General features: G+C 41.3%; 1 protein-coding gene across 10 annotated transcripts in view; it reads right to left on the bottom strand.

The window, feature by feature from the left end:
• The window catches only part of HDX (highly divergent homeobox), a 48,583-nt gene extending 23,930 nt beyond the window's left edge, over positions 1–24,653 (bottom strand). Inside the window, exons 1-6 of one of the 10 annotated variants that reach the window (XM_075053806.1) lie at positions 23,881–23,933; positions 21,578–21,647; positions 20,759–20,904; positions 15,360–15,506; positions 9,622–10,746; positions 4,162–4,215 (exon numbers count right to left, since the gene is read on the bottom strand). In XM_075053806.1, coding sequence (XP_074909907.1) covers positions 4,162–4,215; positions 9,622–10,746; positions 15,360–15,506 — 1,326 coding nt within the window. In that variant the 5' untranslated portion in view covers positions 20,759–20,904; positions 21,578–21,647; positions 23,881–23,933. Of the gene's footprint in view, positions 1–4,161; positions 4,216–9,621; positions 10,747–10,890; positions 10,907–15,359; positions 15,507–15,661; positions 15,669–20,758; positions 23,835–23,880; positions 23,938–24,002; positions 24,021–24,452 lie in introns of those variants that run through there. The other 9 variants (XM_075053808.1, XM_075053807.1, XM_075053802.1 and 6 more) reach the window with 9 other exon arrangements.
• Positions 24,654–26,393: the final 1,740 nt, after the last annotated feature.

Below are 26,393 nucleotides of genomic sequence, written 5' to 3'. Positions count from 1 at the left end.
CCAGGTGATTTGCGGAACTTAGGTGCAGCATGACGTATAATAAAAAGATGTATTTTGTCTGAAATGATGGTAAGACTTGCCTTCTCTTTGCATTAACTGAAGGATTGCTGTTGGGAGTAGTGAAAAGGTGCTGTTCACAGCAAGAAGGTCATGACACGCTATGCATGTTATTATTATCTAAGGTAAACATTAACAAAGTGAAATACCTTGAGATATGTGGTGAAATATTTCACAGAAAGAGGAAAAACATTAACCAGTTATCCAAATGACACAGAAAACATGAAAAAGGACAGTGTTCACAATTCAGTCCTGTTGAGATCTTCAGGTTGGCTTGTCTGTCTCTCTTGCTGAAGACTGACTACCTTACTCAGACATGCTCTAACCAACTTGACTAAAATACAGTTTTCTTCCCCTTGCCCTTCTAGGGGAGAGGAATGCAAAGAGGTGAAGAGAACTCCGCAAGTTAGTACTGGTATAATTTTAAAACAAAAGGTACAACTAAGATACACTTTGACTTTAGGTAGCTTTAATCCCTATGGGTTCTTATTTTACTTTAAAAGCCACTCTAAGATATTTTCCCTCCAGCGCACATGGGCTTACTGCGGCAGCCAACATTTTTCATGAGACTTAATAGACCGTAGTCCAATAAGGTATTTTCTTTAGTAGTCATATTGATGTATCTCCCACACCTAGTCTCCTCCACACAATCCAGCTGTCTTCCCCATGCCCACAGCTGTGCCAGCACAACTGGTGGCAGGTTTCACACTGACCAGCTCCTTTACCTGATTCCAAGTGCATCTACTGTACTCTTTCTGTGACAGGCAGGACTCTGAGGGAAGCACTTTAATGCCACTATCTCCAGAATTTTATTCAAACAGGCAATATTGAAAAAGCAATTTAAAAATAAAAATTTAGCACAGGAACTCTCCACTCATTTCAGGTATCTGCCCCCTGAAATACATGCCAGATGGAGAGGCCAGAGACCCCAAGCTGAAGCTCTAGGCAGATTCAGCCAACCCACCTATGGCAGAAGTTCCACCAAAGTGCAGCAGTTCACTGTTCAAGAAGGTATTGAAGCCATCACTACAATGCAGTGTTGCTCCAGGTAGGGGGAAAATACAAGACCAGCTCCCCCGTGAGGTTCTCCACTGAGGGCAGTGTTCCATTGAAACCTCGCACAAACTAGCCCAGACGTTAACATGAAAGACAACTTGAGTTTCATTTAAAATCCCATCCAAGACCCATGCTACATACCATGTGATTTACTATGCCTGCTTCTGAAGGGTGATGGGCAGAAATAATTATAAGACCTTAATCTGCTCTCTTAATGACTTTGTGTTTCAGACTTTATATTAAGACCACTAGAACAGTTTCTAATTAGACATTTAAGAAAAAAAAAAAAAAAAAAGGCAAAACCAAACCCCCACTCTCCCCCAAAATAAAACTTCACAACTAAGCCAGGCACAGCTTACGTAGACTCAACACCTATGTGACAAATGTTTTTCATAGTTAGCATACCAGGTTATAGCTACCATAAACACTAACCATTCTGCTAAGACATCAGATGACATGTAACTTAAGCACAGTTAGTACACTCAAGACTTAAATGCAAGGACAAAAGCAAATATGTTTTCCCCCTTTTAATTGTCTTCAACCAGTATCTTCACTGCTATTTTTGAATCCTTGTTACCCTTCCACCACCCTGTGAAAAACCAAAAATCAATGCATTTGTAAAGGCCAATGCATTGCACATGCACCATGACTGAATACAGAACTCTGTAATTTCCAAAGACATTCTCATGAATAACTGAGAGGGTGATATTTCTAGACTAATATTCATTAACAGTCAGGATTACGTCATTTTTACAGCATAGCTGAGCAGACTAGAAAGAGTTTCTGCAGAACTGCACAGTTTTTATTTCTCTCTTGATGCAGTTGAAGGACAGGGCAAGGAAAACAAAACATCAAGGCAAAAGATTAAAAATTCAGAGCATCTAAAGGACTATCTTCTCCACTTTAAACAAAATACAGATTAGCCTTTTTACTGTTTGAATGGCAGTAATTGCCATAATCGCAGTTCTACAACTGTATCCATTCTATTTCTGTTCCCTCACGGTCTTTCTTCAAAAGACTTTCACATCTGAAACTGAAGTTTCCTAGGAAGTAGGAGCTTTTTCTCTCTTTTTGTTTTCTTACACCTGTGTGTATACAGCAGTTTTAGAGCGCCAATTCCTAAACTTGTCTCCTTAAGAAGGTTAATTATGCATTCAAATCAGAGAAAGTGCATCCACAAATCTGGAAACAGATGTTGTCAAATGGGACTGTATTAACCAAGAGGCTTTACGCATTTTATTGATTAACAAAGACACAGGAGTAAAGGTCTAAGGAAAAAGAATTCCCTAATAACCATTCTTAATAAACAGGCACTTCCACATCCTTGAAGGTTCTAAACTTACTGCAGAAATTTATTCTACAGCTTGTGTCAGATATCTAGCACGACCACCATGCCTCAACAACCTATCCAGTGCTAGAAAGTAGGGGACAGCATCATGCCCCACTCCCTTTATTGCTCCCAGCCACATGCTCCTGCTGCCAACTTTGAGCTGGCTCTGGCACTCGTCTGATCCCCAGTAAGTACATTCAACTCACTAAAGACAAACTCAGCAGAAGAGTATGCATCTGACAGGTCAGACGCTTGACCTGGATTACCTTGCAATTAGATACTAGCACCAGTGCTATGGATGGGGCGGCAGTGCACCAGTAGGGAGGGGGGGTGGAAAACCTCCCCCTTTCAACAGTGATGTGCTGTGAAATCAGCTCAGCCGAACAGTGAAACTGTACTCTAGGACACTCACCAGCTGCTTGGTGTCTTAAAAGGTCATTAAGTGATAGAGGGAAGGTGCCTTCCAGAAAAGGGCTACATTTAAAAAAGCCTACTCAAGAGAACTAGGACTCAGGAAAAAAAAAACCAACAAAAAAAGAAGACAGAATAAGCAACAACAGGATTTGTATAAAAGTACTGGTTCCTCTGGGAGATGCTCTTATAAAGTGTTCTCTATATAAACAGAAATAAGCGATACTACCAAAGTCTGCAGAAACTAGAAGTGTGGTACAGTTAACATCTAGCAAAAGCCTGAGAGAAAACACAATTAATGTGGTGGTCCTTAGACTCCTACTTATCCAGGAAATGCTACCAAACTCACACCTTTTGAAGATTAAACAGAAGAACTGAAAATAATAAAAAAAAAGAAAAAAGTACCAGGTACAGAAGGGAGGAGAAGGCAAGGAAATGTTCTTCCATTACCTAGACATCATTGCCAAAGCATCACACGACACTCACAGCTCAATGGTTTGGGGGGGGGGGGGGTGTTGATGGGATAAGTTTGGTTATCATGATAGCCATCTCCCTAGCTATTGCTTCTGATATAGCTGGACTAATATCTAACAGCCTCTTGAAAGCTTGGTTGTACCATCCAACCTGCAGGTTTAGGGCGTCTTTTCATGGTAAGCAAGCAGAATCGACATGCTCTTCAAAGAGAAGCTAGCAGACTACTCTTGAATGGAAATGCTGAACAGTAATCAAACAAAAGAGTTGGAGAGAGGTATTTTCCTGACAAAAGCTGTTTCATACCTCGTGTTACGGTTTGGAGTCATTTGTGAATTGAGGACACCAACTTGGCTGATTCTGCCTAATGTGAAATGACATATATGTGGATAAAATTAGACTTGATAAAGTTACTACAGGTAGCGTGGACTAATTCTGTGAATGTGCAGAGTAGCTGAAGAGGGAGCTACTCTCTTAAGCATTCGGTTGCCTCAATTAACAATCATTTCACTTTCAATATAAAAAAATTATTCTGAGCTCTAAACTCTCAGTCCTTATCAATTCAGATGTTATATTTCAGCTAATCGCCCTATTCATATATCTGGGTATCACATTACTTGACACAGGATTATGACCATGACCTGCTTTTAAAGATATACATCAACTTTACATTAAATGAAACATTGTACCTGCAGAGAATGTTTGTATTAGACAAAGTATAGAGGGGAAAAAGCCCCACACAATATAAATAGAACAAACATTTTCAAAAATGCATTTTTATAAACTTTTCATTCCTTCACTTGATGCATTAGATACTTATATGGAGATATACTTACTGCTCTTTTCCTGGAACAACCTGTAATCCAAGGCACAGTAAGGTTTCCTGAAATCTGTAGAGGGGAAGAAGGAAACAGAACAGAAAACAACAACAGCTTAGGTTGCTATAATAGCAAATACTGAGCAGCTTTCAGAAGACTTCAGTATTGTGCATTCAATTCTGATAAGAACGTCTTTAAAACAGGATAAGATTTAAAAGCAAAACAAAGTCACACATAGCCTTACTGTTCTAAGGCTAAAACCAAAGGGTAAGGGTAAGATAACACAACAGGAACTCGGGTGTTTCTGTACTTCTGCTATCTCAAAACTTGTATTTCAGAACACAAGTTTTGTGTTCTTCCCTTTCAATGTGTCACAAAACTGGTAAGATTAAGCAGACTGGAGTTAAGACAAGGGCCAATGTCTGACAGAACTGCTGTCACATATTTTTCAATTACATCAGCTAAACTTTCAGAAAAAAACCTATCACGTTAGTAACTGAGCTATTCAATGTCAGATGTTAAGGATTTGCATATTAGCAGAAAAACTAGGGACATCAGGTAGGAGAAGGAAGGGCAAGGGGTATGAAGACAAAGGTGAGCTGCCTTGATTCCCATTGCTTCTCCATCATTCCCAGAGGTCAGAATTTATGAAATAATAATCTTGGATTGTTTTTCCTGGCCATCTGAAATGTGTCACAGCCTGGAATATTTTAGGCTTATTTAGGATTCCATGTTCATCTGCTGCTGCAGACAACCAATGCTTGAGAGACTAAACATAGCTCTTGAGAGATTAATCAATCTCAAATCATTATACACACTATGTATGTGAGGAAGAAAAATCTCCGCACTTCTGCTGACTGTATCAAACCACGCTAATAGTTTTTGTATTTGCGAAGTGCTCTACTAATGAATCTTGTAGCATGAGCATAACCAAATATAGAATACCTGGTACACTTTGTCTAGTGTACAAGCCATAAGATACTTTTATTCTTCAAGCTTTTAGCTGGAAGCGCTTGGAGGTGACCTAAGGTCAGACACTTTCTTATTACAGCACAAGGCGGGTTGACAGGGACTAGAAATGAATGCCCTTCCCCCCTAAGGGCAAGTTTACATCAGCTTTTGTGTCTAAAATATTAATTTCTTAGTTGCACACACACATTTTAGAAATTCTGTATAAACTAGTTAGGTCTATTACAATTCTATAACCCACACAATAGCTTCACACCGCAGAATCTGCTGTAAATGCATCCTCAGTATCCACCCAGATGGCTTCTATTCACAAATTTAAAGTGGGGCTACAGAAAAAAGTGCTTTTCTACATGAATAAAGCAGTCAGTCTGGCAGAGCATTAATGGTTACTTGGAAGACAAATGCACACAAGTTCTGATAGGCGTGATGCCAAATACAACCAAGTTTATCAAATTATAACTACTTGAAAGACAACATGCATGCAAGTATTCTGAACTGGTTCTATAAAAAAAGGCACAAAGGTTGGGTTTTTTTACATTTGGGTTTCTTTTCTGAGTGAGATGAAGAGTTATCCTGCATCCACAGGTAACTCCAGTCCTAGTCCAACTGGGAAGCTACACTGAGTTGCAAAAATGACAACCTGAAATGCTTGTCTCAGAAAGATATTGTGTCTCAAATGGCAACTCTGGCAGATGCTGAAGAAAGTTCAAAGGTACAGCAAGACTTGTGTATTGCCAATGCTGTTACCTTAATTAAAGTGGTTACACTAGATGAGGTCCCTACATAATCTTTTCCCAATTCACCTGTAGATTTACTGTCCCAAATTCAGTGCACTGGAACAAACCAAGAGCCCCAACCCAGTCCTGGCTGCTGTGTGTCCCAGCATTACTTGAGGCCACACACAGTGTTTTTGCAGCCTGCTCACAGCTGCTGTCCTCCCCAGAGCCCTGCAGGTTCTCCCCACTCATGCAGCTGGAAGTATTTCATCCCAGAAATAAAGTGGAGGAACTCCTGTGACAAAGGTAACTCCGCTTCTGTTAGAAAAATGAGAGTCACAAAACACTTTATTCAAGTCTCTTCTCAGAAGACCATGTTGGTCACACTAGCAAAAAGCTGCACTGCCCAAAGTTAGCAAGAAAGTCCTCCTCTTGTCTTCCAAAGTTCCTAGGGAAGTAAACAAATTGCTCTGACACGTTAAAAAACCCCACAAAATAAAAATGGATTCCCATTTCTTAAATAAAGCAAACTTGCAGCTCATTCATATAAAGCAGCATCCTCAAAGTGAATCTTACAAATAAATAAGTATATAATATATCTAGACACTATTTTGACATACTGGCTGCAAGGCTTAAGATTTTCCCTTGAAGAAGGCAGAGCTAAATTAGATAACTGTGCTTCAGTGTGTATAACAAAGTAATTAAAAATACACATACTTTCAACAGTATTTTTGTCCCTTAGGGTTGGGGAAAGAAAACCAAGACTAAATCACAATTCAGCCTTGAGGAAGAGCAAGAATAGCCTCTCTAGTTCAATACGCTTAAAGCCAAACCAAGAAAAGCAAGTAGGTTGAACAATTTGTTTACTGAAACTGCTCAGGCATTAAAATTGATCACTTTATTAAATTTACTCTTAAGTTACACTAACATGAATTTGATTAATTGAACCAGTAAGGAAGCTATAACTAATTGCTAATTAGATACCCCACCAATACATGACAGTAATTACTTCATTAAAACACAAATCACACAGTCCTGACTTTGAAGAAGCATCTAGCTTGAATGTTTAACTACTTCAATAATCATGTAGCTCTGGTTTAATCTGTTTTTAAATTTAGGAAGATTTCCCTAAGTTTAAGGATTTCATTCCTACACTGATGGACAAATTAACTAAACACAGGCAATAACATTAACAGAAACTGGCTCCATACAAAAGAAGTGTCATCCTGCATAAGACTAAAAGAATTCAGACTGCACCTGTTATGAAATCTATGTCTCTGGAAGTTGAATATATAAATATTATTAAGCTATAAGCTACATGAAATAGTCATACTGGACTTAAAATTAAGGGGAGGACTTGGAGGAGGGGTTGAAACTAATGCAGAACTGATGATTTCAACAAAATACGTTATCAGCCTAGCAGAATACACTGTTTGTTACACATGACTTTGAAGGCAGTAGGTGAAATTTTCTTGTCAACGTGATAAATGAGCCTTGGAAGCATCACTCTCATACACTAACACCTCTTAAGATACAGAACTTACTTTTGCATTGTTCTGGAACATGCTAAAAACTCTCAGGAAGGAATGCAGTGATCTGGAGAAATCAGCACTGTCGTTCCTTCAAGGTACAATGGCACGTAGTCAGGCTGTAGGCCACTATTCCTCTGCAGCTTCCACAGAGCCATGATACTACATGCTCTGACCCCACAGCTTTTGCCCTCCCTTATAAATTCTCTAATACTGAAGAGTGTCATCTCAGAGGTGCACAGCATGCATGCTTACGGGAATAAGTGAATTCATAGCGACCTGGCCGGTTTTTCCAAGGTTTAAAGCTCTGGAACAGCAAGGGATACCACAGGAAACAGGAGCTCCCTTAGTCTAAGGTGCAATCCCAATCCAAAGAACAGGGTCTCTGAGAGACAGGTGTGGAAGTCAAACAGGGTACAGATGAATTCCTCACTTATCAAAATAATAGGTACGTCATTATAACAGGGGTGGGGGTGGGTGAAGAAAAAAAACAAACCCAAAACAAAGTTACAGAGATCTTGTTCTGATCCGTACCACACCACATGAACAGATAAAACGTCAACTACCATGAACTGTTCCTAGCTGTTTAAAAAGACTTTGTCCCTACCCTCAAAAAATCCTAAATCAAAGTTATTTCAAATTTCCCTTAAGAACTAAAAAAAGCAGTAAGACATACATCTCACTCATGCTTTTTCAAGAGTGAAATAAAGTACTAAGAGCACACAGCTGGAGGTATCAATAATGTATTTCACTTCATGCAACTTCAGAAAAATTTCCTTAACTATCATCTGCACTTCTGCAGTTTTACCAGCCCTTTATTGAACAGATGTGCACATTTACAGCTTTTCTTCTTCTGTGAAACTGGGATGTCAAAAGTAAACAGCATTTAATGAATTTTATAACTCAAGTAAGAACAGTAATAGCAAATACTGACAGACTATCTGAGAAGGAAGAAAGGGAAAGAACAGCTCGTCTAAAGTGGTCAGCTTAGAAAAGGCTATAAATAAGAATTACAGATGTCCATCCCATCTACTACATAGAATCTACTCCAGACTATATATGCTCATCAAACCTCAGGTTTACCAAGAAAAGCAATAATTCTGATGAAAAGTGGTGCTTGGACACAAAAGCTTTCTTTCAAATCCTCACGAGATAGGAACAAGTCAGAAAAAAAAGAAGAAAAAAAAAACACCCAAAAACCAAACACAAAATGCTTCACAAAGTATTGCTCCCTATACTAGTGAGCAATGCACAAGAAAAGATGGTATGCTGTTTACATGGTTCACTTTCAGGATAAATTAAAAAGGTAATAACAGGCATATGCACAAACGTAACACACACAGTATCACATCCTGTCAGTCTTAAGACTTTTATCTCAGTGTCTCTAGACTATGTTGTGCCAGATGGCATAAAAATCCATGAAAAAAATCAATTTGGATGTTTCCTGCACAACTATTTCTCCTCTAATTACACCAAAAAATAAAAAAACGTAAGCATGTCAGTGTCATAGCTTCTTCTGAACATCTTTTAGATCTTCAATTATCTGCATTTAATTTTCCCCTCTCAGTATCACTGAAGGGACTCTACTACAGAATGAGGAAATAATGGGATTGAATGTAAAAGCGATATTTGAATTAGATGCTGTGGGAGAGGAAGAATATTTGCTCACTTAGTGTCTCCCATCATCTTAACCACCTTGCAGGAGATCCTAATCCCTAACAGAAAACGGGTCCAAGAGATTGGCATCTGCCCAGGGGGTACAGGCAGTGCTGATGGAAGAGCTAATCCAGACTGACATTAATAAGGGCAAGCAACTGTACAGCACACAAATGACAGCATGATCCCATGTTCTGCCCTGTGCCACATGCAAAGTATGCCTACAGAGGAACAACCAAGGGTATCGCTGTGACATGTGCTGGCAAGCCACGTCAGGACAATACAGACTTTAGCATGCCTCAGCAGTCGTAGGTATCACCCTCTTGTAACCAAAGTTGTTCTGTTGAATCTATGAAGCCCACACTGATCTTTAATATATGGCTACCCACTGCAGCCACAGGCTCAGCTATACAGGTAAGAGTGCTACCATACGACGGTCTTACCTGCACTTTTGTTTAAGAAGGAATTATCTCTACTGAAAGATGTAAAAGGAGCGCAGCTTGCAGAAAGACGAACCTATCGCTTACCAGCTACCAATTTTCAAAGAAAACAGTGCTTATCTACAACTTTGTCTTCCAGGTTTGAAGACAGATAAATTGATGGATTACCTGGTAATTATTTTGGTTTTGTGACAGCCTCAGTTGACTTGAAGATGTAAAATGAGGAGAAAAGGTACTTCTTGATGGATTAGCACTGTTATATAATGTATTGGATGTTGTGTGTAATGAGGTCCGTGCAGGCAAATGGTAGTCTCTGTTATGATACAGAATATTGTCAGGCACGTCCCTGGCATTCACCATCTGTGAACTACAGCTCACATTTCTTCCTGGCCCGGACAAGGCTGCACTTTGGTTCTCTACTCGAACAGAGCTGCTGCTTTCACAGTATCTTGAATAGCTTTGTATTTGTGCTCCCATGGATGCTAGTTCTTCTTCTCTAGCATATTCGTCATCCACATCTCCAGTTTCCATCGCAATGGACAGACAGCTGCCTTCCACCGAGCAATGCTTCTGCGCTGCACTTCCTCCCACAATTCTTTGAGGTTGATCTGTAACCGCCAGAGAAAACACTTCACGTATTTCCAGGTTTTGCGTGCTACAAGAAGGGTCCCTGCTATTAGCCCTTTGTCCAGGGGGCACATGCGATGCGAGAGCTGCATGTTCTGGTTTTTGTAACCTTTGACAGCCCACGGGTTCAGCTTTACAGGGTCTGTGACATATCATCGGTTTCTGAGGTAACACCAACTCTGCCGTCTGGACTGAAGAACCACCATAGCTTTTTTTAGTGTGACTATATATAGAGTTCGCAGAATTCAGTACGCTTGTTTGCCTAGATAAAATAATAGTCTTTTCCCCTACTAATAGGGAAGCATTTTTACAATGTGGTACTTGTCGTCCTATAGGGATGTGCTGCTGCTGAAACTCTGTATCACTTTTTCCTGGTAGTCGTGGAATAGAGGTTTTATGTATGTCTGCCATTGAAGCATTTGTCTGTTTGGTGGATCCTTGCCTACCAGATGAACTAGCAGGACTGTATATACCAGTAACTATTACATCGTTATTAGAAGAGGTCCAAGAAGACTGCTGACTTTGGGATCGAGCAATATTTACCACATTTCTAACTGCTGCTTCTGGAGGTACTGAGGGAGTAGTAGGGACAGTCCCTGGGGGAGTGCCTCCAGATTCTACAGCACTCTTGCTGCTCATCTTCCTTCGTTTATTGCCAACCCACGTCTGCAAACAACAAACAACAACGACAACAAACAAAACAAAGTATTAAATAAGCAGAAAAATTAGGCAATTTATTTTCAAGCAGATCTGATGAAATGTTAAATGTTCAAGTTGAGACGTAAGTTTACAAATATGTAAATCACTTACTGATTATGCAGCGCCTGAACAATACAGGGTGGAAATCCATGCCTCTCATGCTTGCGATTCATACTCTAATACACACGAGAACCCCAGTCTCAATTCCAAAGTCCCAGTTTCTCAAAAATCCTAAGACTGCAATCGTGCCTCCTGTCCCAAAGTTACCCTTCAGATTTATTTCATTGACACCTTTGTAATTCCTCCAATTTTAAGTTTTTAATATTTAGCACCTTGGGATGCAGAACAATCACTGAGGTACGTAGCTAAACTTTTGCAACCAAATAACAGAGATATGCCCTTCAAAACTGCCTTGAACAGAAACTGCCAAGTCTTGAATTTAGATGAGAGGAAGAAAAAGAACTCTTTCTGTTAGACAACTACAAAACAATTTTGTGAAGTATTTAGACTTATGGACTAATTCCTCCCCTACCAGCTGCACAAATCAAGATCTGATGTCAAAACCTGCTTTTGAAAGACGCTGATAGACGAGATTAAGACTACTGGGATTAGATTCCAACAGAAGGTTGCTGTTACTGACATTTCTGAAAGTGACAATGACAGTATATGGTTTTGTGTAAAAGCTAGTAGAGGTAAAAAGTGAAAATGCAGGTACTGTGGTAGTTGTGCACAGGTTAAAAAGTACTGCTGTTTCAAACACACAGGAAAGCCTGTCCTGCAAGTAACACATTAAGATATAGCTAAAAGAACTGAAGGGGAAACATTAACTTCAGTATTTTAAGATAAAGAGAGTTAATCCGGTGAAGCACCAGCTCTAACACTGGAAGTGTAACTATTCCTGGCAATTTTCATGATCAGAGAGACAGGACTTGCTCAATTCTTTCACCACAGTACGTCTGTACTTAACATGAGGGCACAAGCGAGCAGGATACAAGTGCCGAAGAATGAAAAATAAGCTTTTGCATCTGCTTATGCTGGTTATTAAAAGGATCAGATACACATATAGAGATACAGTGAAACAGTTTTCTGCACCACTCTGAATGTCATCTGCTACACACCTAAAACCAAACCAAAGCAAAATCTCAACGTTCAGCAACCCAAACCAGCTGATTTAATCAATAAACTCCCTCACCCCATTACAAGCAAACTGCACTGAGTACCTATCTTGGGTTTCCATCTCATCACATGAAGGGAGGAAAGCTTTCTTCACATACAGATACCTGTTAAGGAAGTAAACAGATTTTTCTACAAGAAAATACGCATCCCTGCCATATAGAAGCATGTTGAAGTCTCCATTCCATTCTACTCATTTTTTGGTGTCAAATTTTACAAAATGCCTAATCTAAGGCATGATTCGTTGCATGCAATAAAATCTGTTACTAGTGGTAAAATTTTTCTTCTCAAAAGTAAGTTTAAATACAGAAATTATAGCCACAGATCTCAAGTTACTTTATTGCATAAAACAAATTTAGAAGATCAATTTATTTTTTTTTTAATTTCTGCTTAGTCAATAAACTTTCAAGATAGAAGTTATAATTATAATAGAGACACTGCAGGTTTTGGACCAGGAAAACAGATTTCATTCCCAACTTTTCCACCTGTATAGAATTAAAATCTGAAGGCTTTCCTCACAATTTTCCTGAAAAGAAATGCATTCAAAGAAATGTAAATAACTTACTAGCACTACTATTCACTTGGGATTAAACTACAGTTTCATGAGACAGCACAAGTCAGATTTGCCACTGCGAAAGAGTCCCATTCTCCTGACCATGTCCCCAGCTTCTCACTCCCACCATTTATCCAAAAGCACCCACCTGAAGGATCAGCGAGTGCCACTCCCCCAAAAGGCATAAAACTGAATTGGCAAAAAAAAAAAAAAAAAAAAAAAAAAGACCGTAAGTTTTGGTAAGGTTAGCAAATTTAACTGGGTTATTCCGAAACTGAATAAATGCGAGAGATGATCAGCACAAGAAGAAAGGAGAGAAAGAATTGTGCAGCTGGGAGAAGGGAAAGAGTACAAAACCTCCCATTTTTAGCGCTGTGAGACATTAGGACCAAGAATAATTACGTAAAACTATATCCTTAGACCGAAAGGGAAGCTCCACATTGTTACTAGCTTGGAGGTCATGGTATTAATTTTGGATGTGACAGAGGAGTCATTAAGTACAAAATATCCTAAGAAAAGGGACACGAATCTTTGTTCCAATCAAGTTCCCCAAGTAGTAAGTTTTGGGAGCACTTTCACTAACACTGGAAGCATTACTGAAGTTCCTAACTATTATTTAGGAGGAGGAGACGACCCCAGAAGAGATGATACATCAAAAGTCCAGCTGTTAAGAAAACTACCTGGAATTTAAGAGAGCCTGATTTTACATTCCCAGTTTGATTCAGGCAGAGCTGGAACTTCAGACTGTCCCACAATGCAGATACACACCACAGAGAGACTGTCAGTGGTGCCTGCCCATTAGTTTTGACCAGAAGGTCCTCCCTAAATCTGAAAATAAAGCGTCCTCAGGAAATCTTTCAAGATGTGTAAAAGAATAACGAAGCTGTAACTCTTCTGATATCTGCTGTTGTACTATGGGGAGAACCCCACACCACCTCCCTGATCACTGCTCCCAGTACTCAGTGATACTGTGAAAATCAGACTTGGAGAACTTCTGCACTTCATCCAGCATTGCTCACATTTCATGTAAAGACAACAAGCAACCAGCAGAAGTATACTAATATTAATAGCTTGGTTTCAGTCATTCAAAGCTGATGTAACTAGAATACATCTCTATTAAATTTGAAAAGGGACAGGTTTTTTTTCCCAGGAGTAACTCTACTACATGTCCTAATTTTGAAAGGAAGAACATATTTTTATGTATTGCAGTAAAAAAAATCTGTAGACATTTACATCAAATAATAACTAGGACTTTTCTTTTTTCCAACCCAGCTCAAGATTGGAAAGACTGGATGTAGTTCTATGGGACAAGGTTACAGAAATCCTGATTCAGGGCAAGAATATATTCATAGATTTATGACATTTGAATCATAACTGTTACATTTAGGGAATTCGTGTTCCTATTATAGTCATATCTGCAAGTGCCAGCTGCAACCCAAGTATCATTTTGCTAGACATGGTGCAAAGAAGTACTAATCTCTGTCCAAGAGTTTTATAGGAAAAAAAAGAAAAAAAAAAAGAAAAAAGGGGAGGATTAGGAGAGGCAGAAAGGAGGGCTGTAAAGAAGGAAAAGTAAGATCGTGCAAAAATATGAGAAATGCAGGACAAATGCTGGGTCTGTTTCCATTGCACTTCACAAGCAGGAAAAAAGTTTAAGTATTGCAAATAAGGGCTCAATAAGGGCAGAAAACTAAAGGAAAAAAGGCTGTGATACATTATTGCAGTAAGGGAAACAGAGAGGGACAGGGAAACATGAAGACAGAGAGTGAATGAGAACAGCAAGTAGAAAAGAGACTGGCTGCCTCCTCTAGGTCCTTCAATCAGAATAAAAATAGAAAAACAGGCCCTGACTGCATCATCAGCATCCAGATTCCTGTTACAACTGTTTGTCTGTTCCAGGGAGTCTGAATTTCTGGCTGACTTTCAGAACTTCCCACCATCTAGAGCTGAGAAAGTAAGTTTTAGTATTTTCAGAGTATTTTGAGAGAGGGGAATCCAGGTAAGAATTAGGGAGCAGGAGGGGTTGTTATTGTCAATATAGCACTGGTACACCACTTAAAAAAACAAAACTAGACTGGTCTTACTTCTTCCTCTTCAGTGTCCAGTGTTGCAGCAACTCCTGGTAGTTCCACTACTGTTGTTATTTTTTCAGCTAATGCTTGATGATTTCTATTTCTGCTCTGAGACAACAGCCATTTTGTTGTCTAGTGTTTCACAAAGGGATTATTATTTCCCTTCCTGTGGAATTCACAGACTTTGGAAGAGCTCCCGTTAGCACTAGTGACATTCTTCTTTTATAAGAAAAGAATGTACTCACTGTAAATAACCATGAGGGACCACAATATTTATGATTGTGACATGGAATACAAGTGTGACAGAGTGTGTTAAAAGAAATACTTCTACAATTATTCCTCCAAATACATTAGCTTACAGAAATTTAACTTAAGAATAGCTCCCTAATAACATGACCTTTCTTTGATACAATACATTGCATAAGGTTTCTACAGGGCAAACTAATTTGCAATTTAATGAATAAAAAAAAGCCAACCCCAAAACCCAAACCATAATATCATCAACAAAATACAAACAACAACCCAAAAAAACCAAACCAACCAAACAAAAATCACTCCTTGTGCAATCCAGGCCCCTGCTAAATACAGTAATCATGTGAAGACATTTCAGCGAAAACAAACTATAAACAGACTTACTGGATAAAAATGAACGTCACACACACACTGAAGTCTGATTTAAGACACGTATGAAGTTAGAGACTCCAGCCCTCTACAGGTATTTTATGTAAAGAAATGAATGTGTATAATTTTAACATACAAATTTGGAAGGCCTCAGTACTTACCCTGACTACACTGAAGTCCAGTTTAGTTTCTTGTGCACACTGTAATATGAGCTGAAAGCAATTTTTACTTTGATTTGTCATTCCATTTTCATAATAACGCTGTAATATCCTTTGTTGTTCTACAGTAAATACAGAACGCAGATTCATCTAAAAATAAAAGAAGATACTCTGAAAGTTGGAATAAAAACTGTAATACTTGCAGAATGCACAGCCTCTCATTTATGTTTGTTGTGATAACACTAAGTGTTGACATGTTTGATTGTTTTTTTTTTACAGAGTCCTTGACCAACACTTTTACTTACTTTCCAAAAAAACCTGTTACAGTCAGCATTAGTGATTCCTTTGTGATGGAGTGGAGTTGAACAGGTGAACTACATGTTTGGAACAACACTGACAGCTTTTCATAAATAAATAAATATTACATTGTGTTGCTAAGTCCAAGAGCCTCTAGTTTCAAAGAAAAAGATTCTCCCTTAAAAAAAAATAATAAAATAAAGGCATTAGGCAATACAGAGTAACACCAGCAGCTCCAACAATATTGGCAGGTCTGTTTCCCCTTCCCTACCAAAAAAAAAAAGAGACAAAATGTGAGATAAAATAAAGACAACTGTTTGGCATGAGTAAAGTTTCCACCGTCTCCAACTTCAGCAAATCCTACACTCCGTTATGGCTAGACATGCTACTCCTGCCCCTGCGTCAGCACCGGCACTTCCCAGCTGCAAAGTCACAAAGATCAAGAACCAGAAGACTAACTGGGGAAAAAAAACCAAAGAGAAGGGCTTTAGGCAGTTCTGGTCCAGCCCACTGCAATGCTAATGCTCTAATATTAACCGAAAGGAGGGACCACCCAAATCACAGCCCACATTTAGAAAGGTTCAAGCTACTGTGAAACTATACCCTGAGGCTATAAATGAGGCTTTTTAAGAACACTTAAGGATTGTTTTACTGGGGTATAAGCCAATGCTGGCTACAAGACCGCAGGATGCGTTCCTGCCCCTTTGCTTTGTCCAAAGCAGGGCTGAGTTTTTCAGCAGGCTCCACCAGAGTGAAGAGAGCCCTGCTCCTCGCAGGCTAACAACTCCTGGGGTCTTGTTTTCAGCCTGCTGAGCCAGCTCAGCACCGGGACCCCCCATGAGAGCGCTTCGCTGTATGGGGACAGGGCAGATGGGGATCGGGCAGCCACTCTGCTGCCGGTCAGGCCAGTGGGCATCCAAGGGCCCAGCCGGGGAGCAGCAGTCCCACTGGTCACACTGGTCAGCACAGGGCTATACTGGGCCACGACAGAGGCGGGAGGTGGCCAGGGATGAGGCAGCCTCTTCAGCAGTGGTTTGATGAACACGTTAAACCAGGCACAGCTTTGTTACGCACGAGAATTTATGCCCTACCTTGGAAAAGGCAAACAGCTGAGTATTAGCAAGTACAGAACAGACTCCTTAATGGCAAACTGTATTTTTATGCCCGTTATATGGTCTGTACAGGCAAAGAATATAATCCTCTGGTTGTATGTAAGAAAAGAAGAGCCCCATCATCACAGTATTTCCAGAACAGGGCCTTTGTCTTGTCCCAAACAGGACGCTGCCAGCTGAGACACCACAAGTGCTGGCCAGGAACAACCTGCATTGCATCCAACCTCGTGTCTCAGAAAGCAAAAAAGTCACCAGCCACAAGTTATTTTTAATACTTTCAGTATATGTATCAAAATAATGCAGAATGAACTAAAGAATAAGAAACTGTACCATCATCTTGTAGGAAACTAAAGGGGGTGAGGGAACCCTTTGTAGCTACCAAGCTTTTAGTTACCAGGTTTGGAAATTTTGGATGGAAAAGAGGAGAGTAGCAATATACTTAATCTTTGTGCAAGAACTGCTTCTAATTTAGAGCAAATAAAATTATTAAGGGCTCAAAAAGCATGAGCAGACACCTAACTCCTTTCACGTTATTCATCAAGATGATTACACTATGTAATGGTAACGGATATTAGAGTTCAACAAGCCTCTACAAAGAAAAAGATTAATATCTAGGATTTGGAGTAAAATGCTTGTAGGCCAGAGCTTTGACTTCAGAGTTTACTTTCCTCTGTATGTCAACAGACAAGAGAAAAAATCACTAACTACCAACTTGTAAAATACTACTGCGGAGAGTTTTCGAGCAGGGAAGACACAGAACACTCAATATGAGATCCTGCAAGCGTCTTCAAACTTTATTTCTACCAGGGTTCTTTTATATGATTTCTATAACATATGCCTACTAGTCATTCTCTTATTGGTTATGTGCTAAAAAGTTACATTTACATATTTTATAGACTTGTGGTTACAGACTACTTATTTTTATATTTCTTCAACCACAACTAAAAAGTCCCTCCTTTCACTGTGTCCTCGAATGTCATTGGTCGCCGTTGACGTATTCCATCTAAAACTGTCCTGTTTCAGCACAAACTCCAGAAAGTCCCGTCTCGTCTCAGCACAGTCTCCTTATCTCAGCACATATCTCAGCACATATCTTATCTTAGCACACATCTTCTTGTCTCAGCACAAATCTTCTTATCTTAGCACCTATCTTCTTGTCTCAGCACATACTACTGTTTTCTTTTCAATAATACTAAAACCAGAAGGTGATTTTTCAATCACATTTTTACCTCTGTTCCCAATTCTTAATTCACACTCTCAATCTAGTGCATTATTAAATGCAGCACTACCAGCTGCATTACAAGCCAGGCTTTGCCTGAGTTACGCCTCCCCCAGAATGTGTATTCAGTCACAGTCAGAGCTGGGCAAAGGAGACTCTTGCTCTGAATACTCTGCTGTTTAAAGAAATTTATAGCAAGCAACAGAGGAGACAATTATTAGCCCGTTAACAAATCAATAAAGTTCATAAGAACCTACTTTATAAAGTTAAGAACTGTCTTCAGATCTCCCATGTGGATATGCATGATGATGCAGCCACCAACTGATTTATATCACTTTTAAAGAGTTAATTTCGTGATTCTTTTTCCTCCTGCAGGATTGGCAGGAGGCAGCTTACACTTCTGTGTCTACTACTCTTTCAGTACCAGTGGTCCTGTTTTATTCAGTTGAGATCAGTTCCCACAAATGACTTCGTCAGAAATAAGTTATGAACCTTCTATCTTTCCAGATCCAGATGAAGTCTGTCATCCAATAGCTCCAGCATTTCTATACATAGGCTCATCAAAAAGAAGCATGCTCTCCAAATAGTTCATCAACCGTGATGAAGACTCTTCCAATTGCAAGATAAATTTTTAGAACCAGACCTGATGACCTGCAAGTGAAGATGTGTGTCAGGTGCTTAATTTTTTAATTAACACATTTTTTAATTATGTGGATTTCTGTATCCAAAGTCACTTCTGTGTTAAAATACTTTCATTGTTGTGTTTGACATCCGTAGTTTAGATAAGGACAGGGTGGAGCATTTTGAGGAAATCTCTTGATCTTCAGATAAACCTATATACATTGCATGACAGACTTCGCCTAGCTAAGCTCAAGAGAGGTCACGGTCTCGTTTAATAAGCAACTCATTTCTGCAGTTTATTTTAATCACTTGTAAACTTCACCTGCCAACCAAAATACTGGTATGATTCCTTAGTAACTTCTGCCTTGAATGCAGTCAAGCACAGCTCAGAGGATCTGTGCAGAGGCCATCAGAAACTGATTTAAATAAACACATTGCAGGACCCTACACAGAGTTATGGAAACTGACTTATAACTTGAGTTTACATTCCAACATCTAAACTTTCAAATAAGCAAGTGAGGATTTATCAATGGTTTTGGTTTGTTGGGGTTTTTTTGGGTTTTTTGTTTTTTTTTTTTTTTTTTTAGTATACTGAATCCTAAGTCAGTAGGCAGTTCTGTATCATTTCCCACTGCCATCTACCCACACACATATTGACCAAAACTACAGAAGGGACATTAAAATATTCTCTAAAATATCATTACCTATCCTGCTCTGTAAATCAACGTTATTCGTTCTGCTCTGCCAATTAATTAATATTTTTCTTTTTTTTTTTTTTTTAAATGCCTTTTACCAGAGGCAACAGAAATTTAGGGGCAAATTGCGGAATAAACCAGACCACACACATACTGTTCAGCAGGGCTATGCAGGCAGCTACATCTGTCCAACAGAAAACTTGGTTCCAATTCTACTCAAAATATTAAACTCAGAGCAAACCAACCAAACCACTGGATCCACAGGCCCACTACAACAAGCCATTCTATTACATCCCCTAATACTTTGAACTATCCTACAGTTGCTTGGTATAACATGGTTATTAACAAGTAGACCTTAAGCTCCAGGCAACGTATAAGCAATAGATAACCTCAACATACAGCACTAATGCCTAAAACAAAGCCCCCAGTGAACCCATTAGATGCCCAGGAAGCTGCAAAGCAGTTTTTACTATTTGGGTTGCAGATGTAGCACAACCTCACAAGACATGTCCTCTGGTCATAGCTGGGCAGGAAATATGACTTCGCATGAAGATCTTGGATTACACAGAACAGCAGAAAGGAAATGAAGAATCACAGTTTCTTTGCTTTTTAACTGCCTATATAATAATCTCTAACTAGGTATAAAAGATCACAAGACTACTATTAGAAGTAGAAATAGCAGTAATAATCTCCAAGCATTCAATCTCAATATTGTAGGACAAAACAATAACTGGCATACTGATTTCATACTAGTGTCTAGAACATTAGCCAATATTCCTTCTCTTGCAGGTTAAAAATTTACTTTTAGTATGTAATCTGTAGAGTCCAGATGGAAATCAGTTTGCTGTCAGCAGTTCTTCAGTGCTTATTTAGAATACCTAAAACAGTGTTGAAAAAAACAGTTCCTAAATGTTTGGAAGCTCCATTAGAAAGCCACAAAGTCCAAAGCCATCACATTAATCCATGAAGCGCTGCCTCTGCATAGCCCACCTCCACAGGCAACAAGCTTTGCTCACTTTCCATACCTGTCAGACCTAGCAATTTATCTACATTAAGTACACTGAGCATTCAAACATCTGGAAGAACATAACGCTACTGTCTCTGAGACAAATTAATACAGGGCATATTCGTCACAGGATTACAATGTGGTTTTGGTTTTTTGGGTTTGGGTTTCGTTTGGGGTTTTTTTTGAGAAGTATTACCTGTTTAGCATCAGTTTTCACAGTTATACACAACAACATATTCTAACATTTTCTTTAATATGGGACATAACTTACAAAGTGCTGACATTACTAAGCATTAAGGTAGCCACATTAGTATCAAGGGAATCAGCAGGCCGTACGCCTTCATAATGGACTCAGTATTACTCAAGACAATCTCAGTAACTTCAAAGGAAAAAAACTCCTTTTCCCAATTTGTGTACCTACGAAGCACCCCAGTTTCTTCAGGCTTTCTCACCTTTGTCTTGAACCTCAGACTCCAAGTTAGAAATCCACATGGATTTTTATCATAATTTCATTTCAATCTTGACTTGCCAAGCTTAGAAAACATGCATTTGAGCTTTTGAGAAGCCAGGTGTCCAGTTGGTTGGCAACATATTGGCACTGAAAAGAGAGTTTGTTGCAGAAAAGAACTCTGTGAAATTTAACAAAATTCAGGCAAAGCATTACGCAAACTGAGATTCCATGAACATAAGTTATATTTTCACTTCAATAAAAGACAGAGGTAGCAAAGCAGTATTTTTAAGGATTCAAATTCTACCATCTCTGCTGATAAAATAAGGTAGCCTTGGCCAAGTATGTTGCTGTCTATGTGACAGTGGAGAGAATTATCTACGACAAATGAAAAAGCAGGTTTCCTGTAAGTACTTCCTTCGCCCCTGCTATGTCTTCCAGGCCAACCAACATCATTCAGCTTTCCACTTTAGTGGTCTCCCACCCCTCAACCTTCTATAAACCCATCAATACAAAGATGTTGTTCTTCATTCCCTTTCTAAACTGGATACTAATTTAAAAAAAAAAAAAATCATAGTAGCAGAAGAATCCCTTTGCTATATGCGGTGGTTCAAGAGACAAAAATGTAGTCCAAGTGCTAAGTCAGGCACTGGGGACACATGAGAGATCTAAGGCTGGTAAGTGATAAGAACGAAGGCAGGAACTCCGTGCCCTTCTGTCTCTCCAAGACTGCTGAGTACGAGCCTCGCGAAGGACAATCCTACTGACACACTGCGACCCGTCACGTTGGCTCCTTGTCAGATGAGATTAAGGTTATTCTTACGGCTGAACTTCTTCAGACTTCTTTAGCTGCTTGAGCAACTTTTTCCACAGTATCCACCTTCCTCTCCTTTCTGTGGCAAGAGCGAGCACAAGTGGAGAAGGGAGAACACGGAAGAACTAAAGCCAAGTTTGCTTCTGAAGTGTAGCACACTTGCTTCATGAAACAGGTACTTAACGCAACAATTATCCCACGCGGTTTGCTGCAAATGCCTAGTCCTTCCACTCTAGTTATTTTATTCAACATCCAAAGTTAAGAATCTCTCCAGGGAGACCTGGTGAAGCCCAGAGTTGTATTTTTAGAAACTAAAGAAAACAACTTGGTGTCAAGGACTACTACAAAAGAAAGAACAACAATAAGAAAATGGGAATAATCCTCTACCAATGATCCCCTGGTTAGAAAAAAAACCAAATTCACGAGTTACTTAGCTGTTCTGGAGAAAAAAAAAAAAGCAGCAGCATAGTAAGAAAAAAAAATTTCTGTGGCCTAAAGTCTGCCTCCAATGTATAGCATTATAGTGTTAATGTCAAAAAGTCTCTAAATATTAAGATTGCTGAACCAAGTAAACTTACTTACAAGGTAAGTCTTTATAGAATACTACATTAATATTAATTAATTTGAAAAATAGGAAATAAAAACTTATTGAGAATCCTCTCATTTCAAACAGTAACAGAAACTACTCTTGGATGTGAAATTATAATTAATAAAAAAAATAATTCACTTGGAGTACAAGCCACCACAAAGTAACTAAGTGTAAAAATCTTTATGGTATCAAACACTATAAAACTGTCAGGGATTAACACATAGTGATAAAATGGAATAAGCAGTTTGAGAGGTTTTGGGTTTTTTTTTCAACCTCAGCATCAAACAAACATTTGTTTGGAAAAAAGTCATCTTATAAGAGCCTGTAAGACTATTGCTGTTTTGGTCTGTTCATCCATAACAGGTACAACAAGAAAATCAGCACAGTCCTCAATTTATTTCTTTTTTTCTTTCCCTCCACAGATCTCCAGTGGTACAAAATAACAAGACTCGGCACCAATATAAATCTGCAACTATAATAAGAAAGCTACCATATACACAAATAAAACAAGAGTGCAGTAGTGACACTATTACTACAGCTTTAGAAACCTGAACAGTACCGGCAATCACCTAATTCACTTTCCAAGTCTGCCAAAAGCTCACAAGTTTTTGCACAGCCCAAATGGAAAGAAAACAACCAACGAACACCCCAAGTTACACACCACGTGTGGAGATACTGGACGTACATCAAGCAACAATGTTTAATAATCTGAATTTGTAGGTAACTACCTCTTTCTTACTCAGGCCAAAATAGTTACGACTACACAACTGTAAGTGCAGTAGATCATGGTTATGGTTGAGTTAGTGTAATATACAGACCAGCTCGTAAAAATACTTTTAAATATCCGTGACTCGCAGCACAATTGCTTCCCTCTCCACTAAGTACAGCATTTGTAATATTGTATTACAGTCCTACCTATAAAATTCAGCCTTTTATTAGGGACAAATTAGACAGCCCTCAGTAACTTAGTAATATAATAACCTGTGACCACAACTCTGCAGGTTTATGCATCCCATCCCACTTCACTCATGTAAACGGGACTTCTGACTACAACTGGATTAGCCACATGTTTTAAATTAAGCACGTACACAAGCGTTTGTAAGACCTAAGACCTATGTCAGAAAGAAGGAAAGGAATACTAAAATGCAGTTTTACTCTGAAGATGTGAGCTGCTTCAAGACTCCAGTTCAGCGGATATAGAACTACTTTTGGTTAGTTACATACAATCTTACCTATATTAGAAGCCCCAGGCTAACAGAACGCGGGGGTACAAGGTTGGGGACTGCTTGTTATTCCCTGGAGTGGGGCAAGCCCACGTGCAACACAAGCATTTCCAGAGGCAAGACCTCCCCTGCACTATCACCCCCCCAGAACACCACAGACTGCCACAACCAGTGTGCTTCCTCCTCCTCGTTCCCTTCCAAATACTTGAGGGCTAAAATCTTGACAGCAAAAGGACACCCTGGTCAACTGCCACCACGACCAGCCGCGTTCGGCACCAAAACAGGGCCGATAACGGTCTGCGAGGCAGAAGTCCTCACGGGAAACAAGGTTTGAGTTGTTCCGTGACAATGCCCTACTGCTGGCCACCTCCTGCCCCGCTCACGCGTGGGTGTCCACCTGCCCCTCTGTGGGCCCTCACACCATGAGGCAACGCCAAGCTTTCCTCTCACCCCTCCCCAACCGGCCTCCCCCCCCCCAAAAAAAAAGCCTCCAGCTGTACCAGCCCAGCCTCAAGCAGCTGCCCCAGGGCTGACGCGAGGGGTAAGAAGGGGCCCCAGAGCTCAGGGAAAGAGACAACAAGGAGGGACAGACAGACGGACGGACGGACGGACGGACACCGACCACCATCCCAGCCCGCCGCCTCCCTCAGCGCATGCGCCCCACCCGCCCCGCCGGCCCCGCGGAGCAGTGCGCGCGCGCAGCGCAGGCGCGGGCGGCTTCCCCCCCACCACCACCACGAAGCGGCCGCACGCATGCGCACTTCGCCATCGGCGGCGGCGGCGGGTGCCTAGCGCCTGCCTCTGCGGGGCCGGCGGGGAGGGCGCAGTGCGCCTGCGCGCCCGAGGTGGGTCTGCGAGAGCGAGCCCGCGCGGCCCGCCCTCCCCCACCGCCAGGCCGCCGGCCCAGGGGCATCATCATCATCATCATCATCATCATCACCATCATCATCCTCCTCTTCCTCCTCCTCCCCGCCCGCCCGCCGCGCCCCTCCCGGGCGGGGACCCACCTACCCCCCCCCCCAGGGACTCCCTCGCTCCCGCCCACCGCCCCTGCGCAGCGCGCCGGGCTTACCGTGCTGTGCGGGGCTGGTCCGGGGGGCTCGGGGCTCCGGATTCAGCCGGTTTCGGCTGGGTCGGTCCCGGCGTCACACAATGAAATCAGCGCCTCCGATCATTAATTCTCATCATGATCGTGACGTCAGCGCAGACAGCGGCCAATGGGAGCGTAAGATCAGCGCCGGCCGGGACAGTGCTCGCCCCCGCCCCTCGCCCCCCGGGGAGCGGCGGGGGGGGGGTGTGGGGGGGCGGGAGTCGTTCGCCGTGCGGGCTCTGAGGGGCCGCGGCGGGGAGCGGCCGACACGGAGCCCCACGGAGTGCGTGTCCCGTCCCGCCCCCCCCCCCCCCCCACGGAGCCCCCTCTTCACCCCAACCCCGGTTTCAGCCCCCCCTCAGCGGCCGGGGCCGCCTGGGCGCGCCCGCCGCTCTCTCAGCTTGACGGCACCCGGCCTCTCCTCACGGCGCCGGGAACCGGCCCCGCCGCACCGGCCTCAGCCCCCACCCCAGGGGCGGGTGGGGGGCCCCGGCCGGCATCCCCCCGCCGGCGGGCAGGTAACGGTGGGCGCCGCGGGAGTTGCTTTCCGGGGCGCCCGTAAAGCGATACCGGCGTTTTCAGAGGGAAATCGGTAGCGAACGGCCGGGTAAATAGAATTCACCGTGCCTTACAACCTTTTTTCTTGCGCTGCGCTGGGCGGACGGATAGGTGCGTCTGGTAAAATCTGAAAAGGTGCAGGAAGGAGCAGGATTTCAGTTAGGTGAATGGTAATGGGGGTCAAGAAATAAACTTTTGATTGCTTGGGGTGAATACGTGTGGCCTGGGAAGAAGGGACGAGGCAGTCTCTTCAGGTGGGCAGCACGGGGCCGGTACCCTCGTGGAGGCCGGACACTCGGCCTGGGTCATGGTCGGAGCCGGCGATTGTACGAGCACCGCGACGCAAGCGACGCTCGTAATGTTGTGTTCTACCAGGAGCCCGCAGTACGACCGGGTGCATCGATGCCAGCCCTCCTTTGGGCTCCGTTTCCCATCCGAAAGGAAACCTAGTCGACCAACAAGCAAGAAGTCCGACACCACTCACCCCTACTGATGGATTATGTGATAGAAATCGTTTAAAGTCATTATTGGCTCAGCTGTAGAAGCACTAAGAAGTCCAGATCAGACTTGAGGCCTTGTTGTGTTAATTGCAAAGCCTCTAGATATGCCGTGTCCCTATCCTGAATAGTTTACGCTGTAAGTCATAATGTTAAAATACTAAAACAGGCGATAAATTTTGTGCAATGACTTTAATCGGAACTATCGGTAAACATTCCCGCAGGACTAAAATAAAAGCATTGCTACTGGTTATTTGTAGGCAGAGAGGAGAAAAGTGGTCAATGTGTATGTTTATTTTAAAACTACAGTAAGTTATTGATATTATTAAAAAATTTTAACACTGACTTCTGACATATGTATTCTGCTTCTGGCCACCTACAGTTTTGTCTATGGTTTTCCATGCAGCAGGAAGATGTGCTGAGTATTTGGTCATCCACAAATAAAACACATCCTTGTAGAGTGTCCTTTAATAGTTGAATAGTAGTTCATGTCCTGTCCACATTGTAATTACATTTCCTTCACCAGGCTGGAAAGTCAATCAATCAATTAATAAAGCTTAATCTGACCTAAAGGTCTTAGATTACTGGAATTGTTTCAGCAAAGTGCTAGTCTTTAGCTTTCCTGCTTTATAAAGCGGAAGATGGACCAAGCCAGCTTTCCTCTGGCAATGTACATCTCTCCTGGTGTAGCTGATGTTGAGAGCTCTGCATACTTCCAACAAATTAGGATAATATACCAGATATATTGATATTTCCTTTGTATCACACCCAGTAATTGTGTGGTGCAGAGGGAACTGGATGAATGAGGTGAGCCAACTGTAAAGATGGTGTTTTTCTGGGTGGGATCGGTTACCTACTAGCTCAGTTC

The sequence above is a fragment of the Buteo buteo genome, chromosome 22 (assembly GCF_964188355.1).
Source record: "Buteo buteo chromosome 22, bButBut1.hap1.1, whole genome shotgun sequence".
Taxonomy (NCBI): Eukaryota; Metazoa; Chordata; class Aves; order Accipitriformes; family Accipitridae; genus Buteo; species Buteo buteo.
Note: the sequence above shows the minus strand (reverse complement) of the source record. Positions and strands in the feature narration are given on the sequence as shown.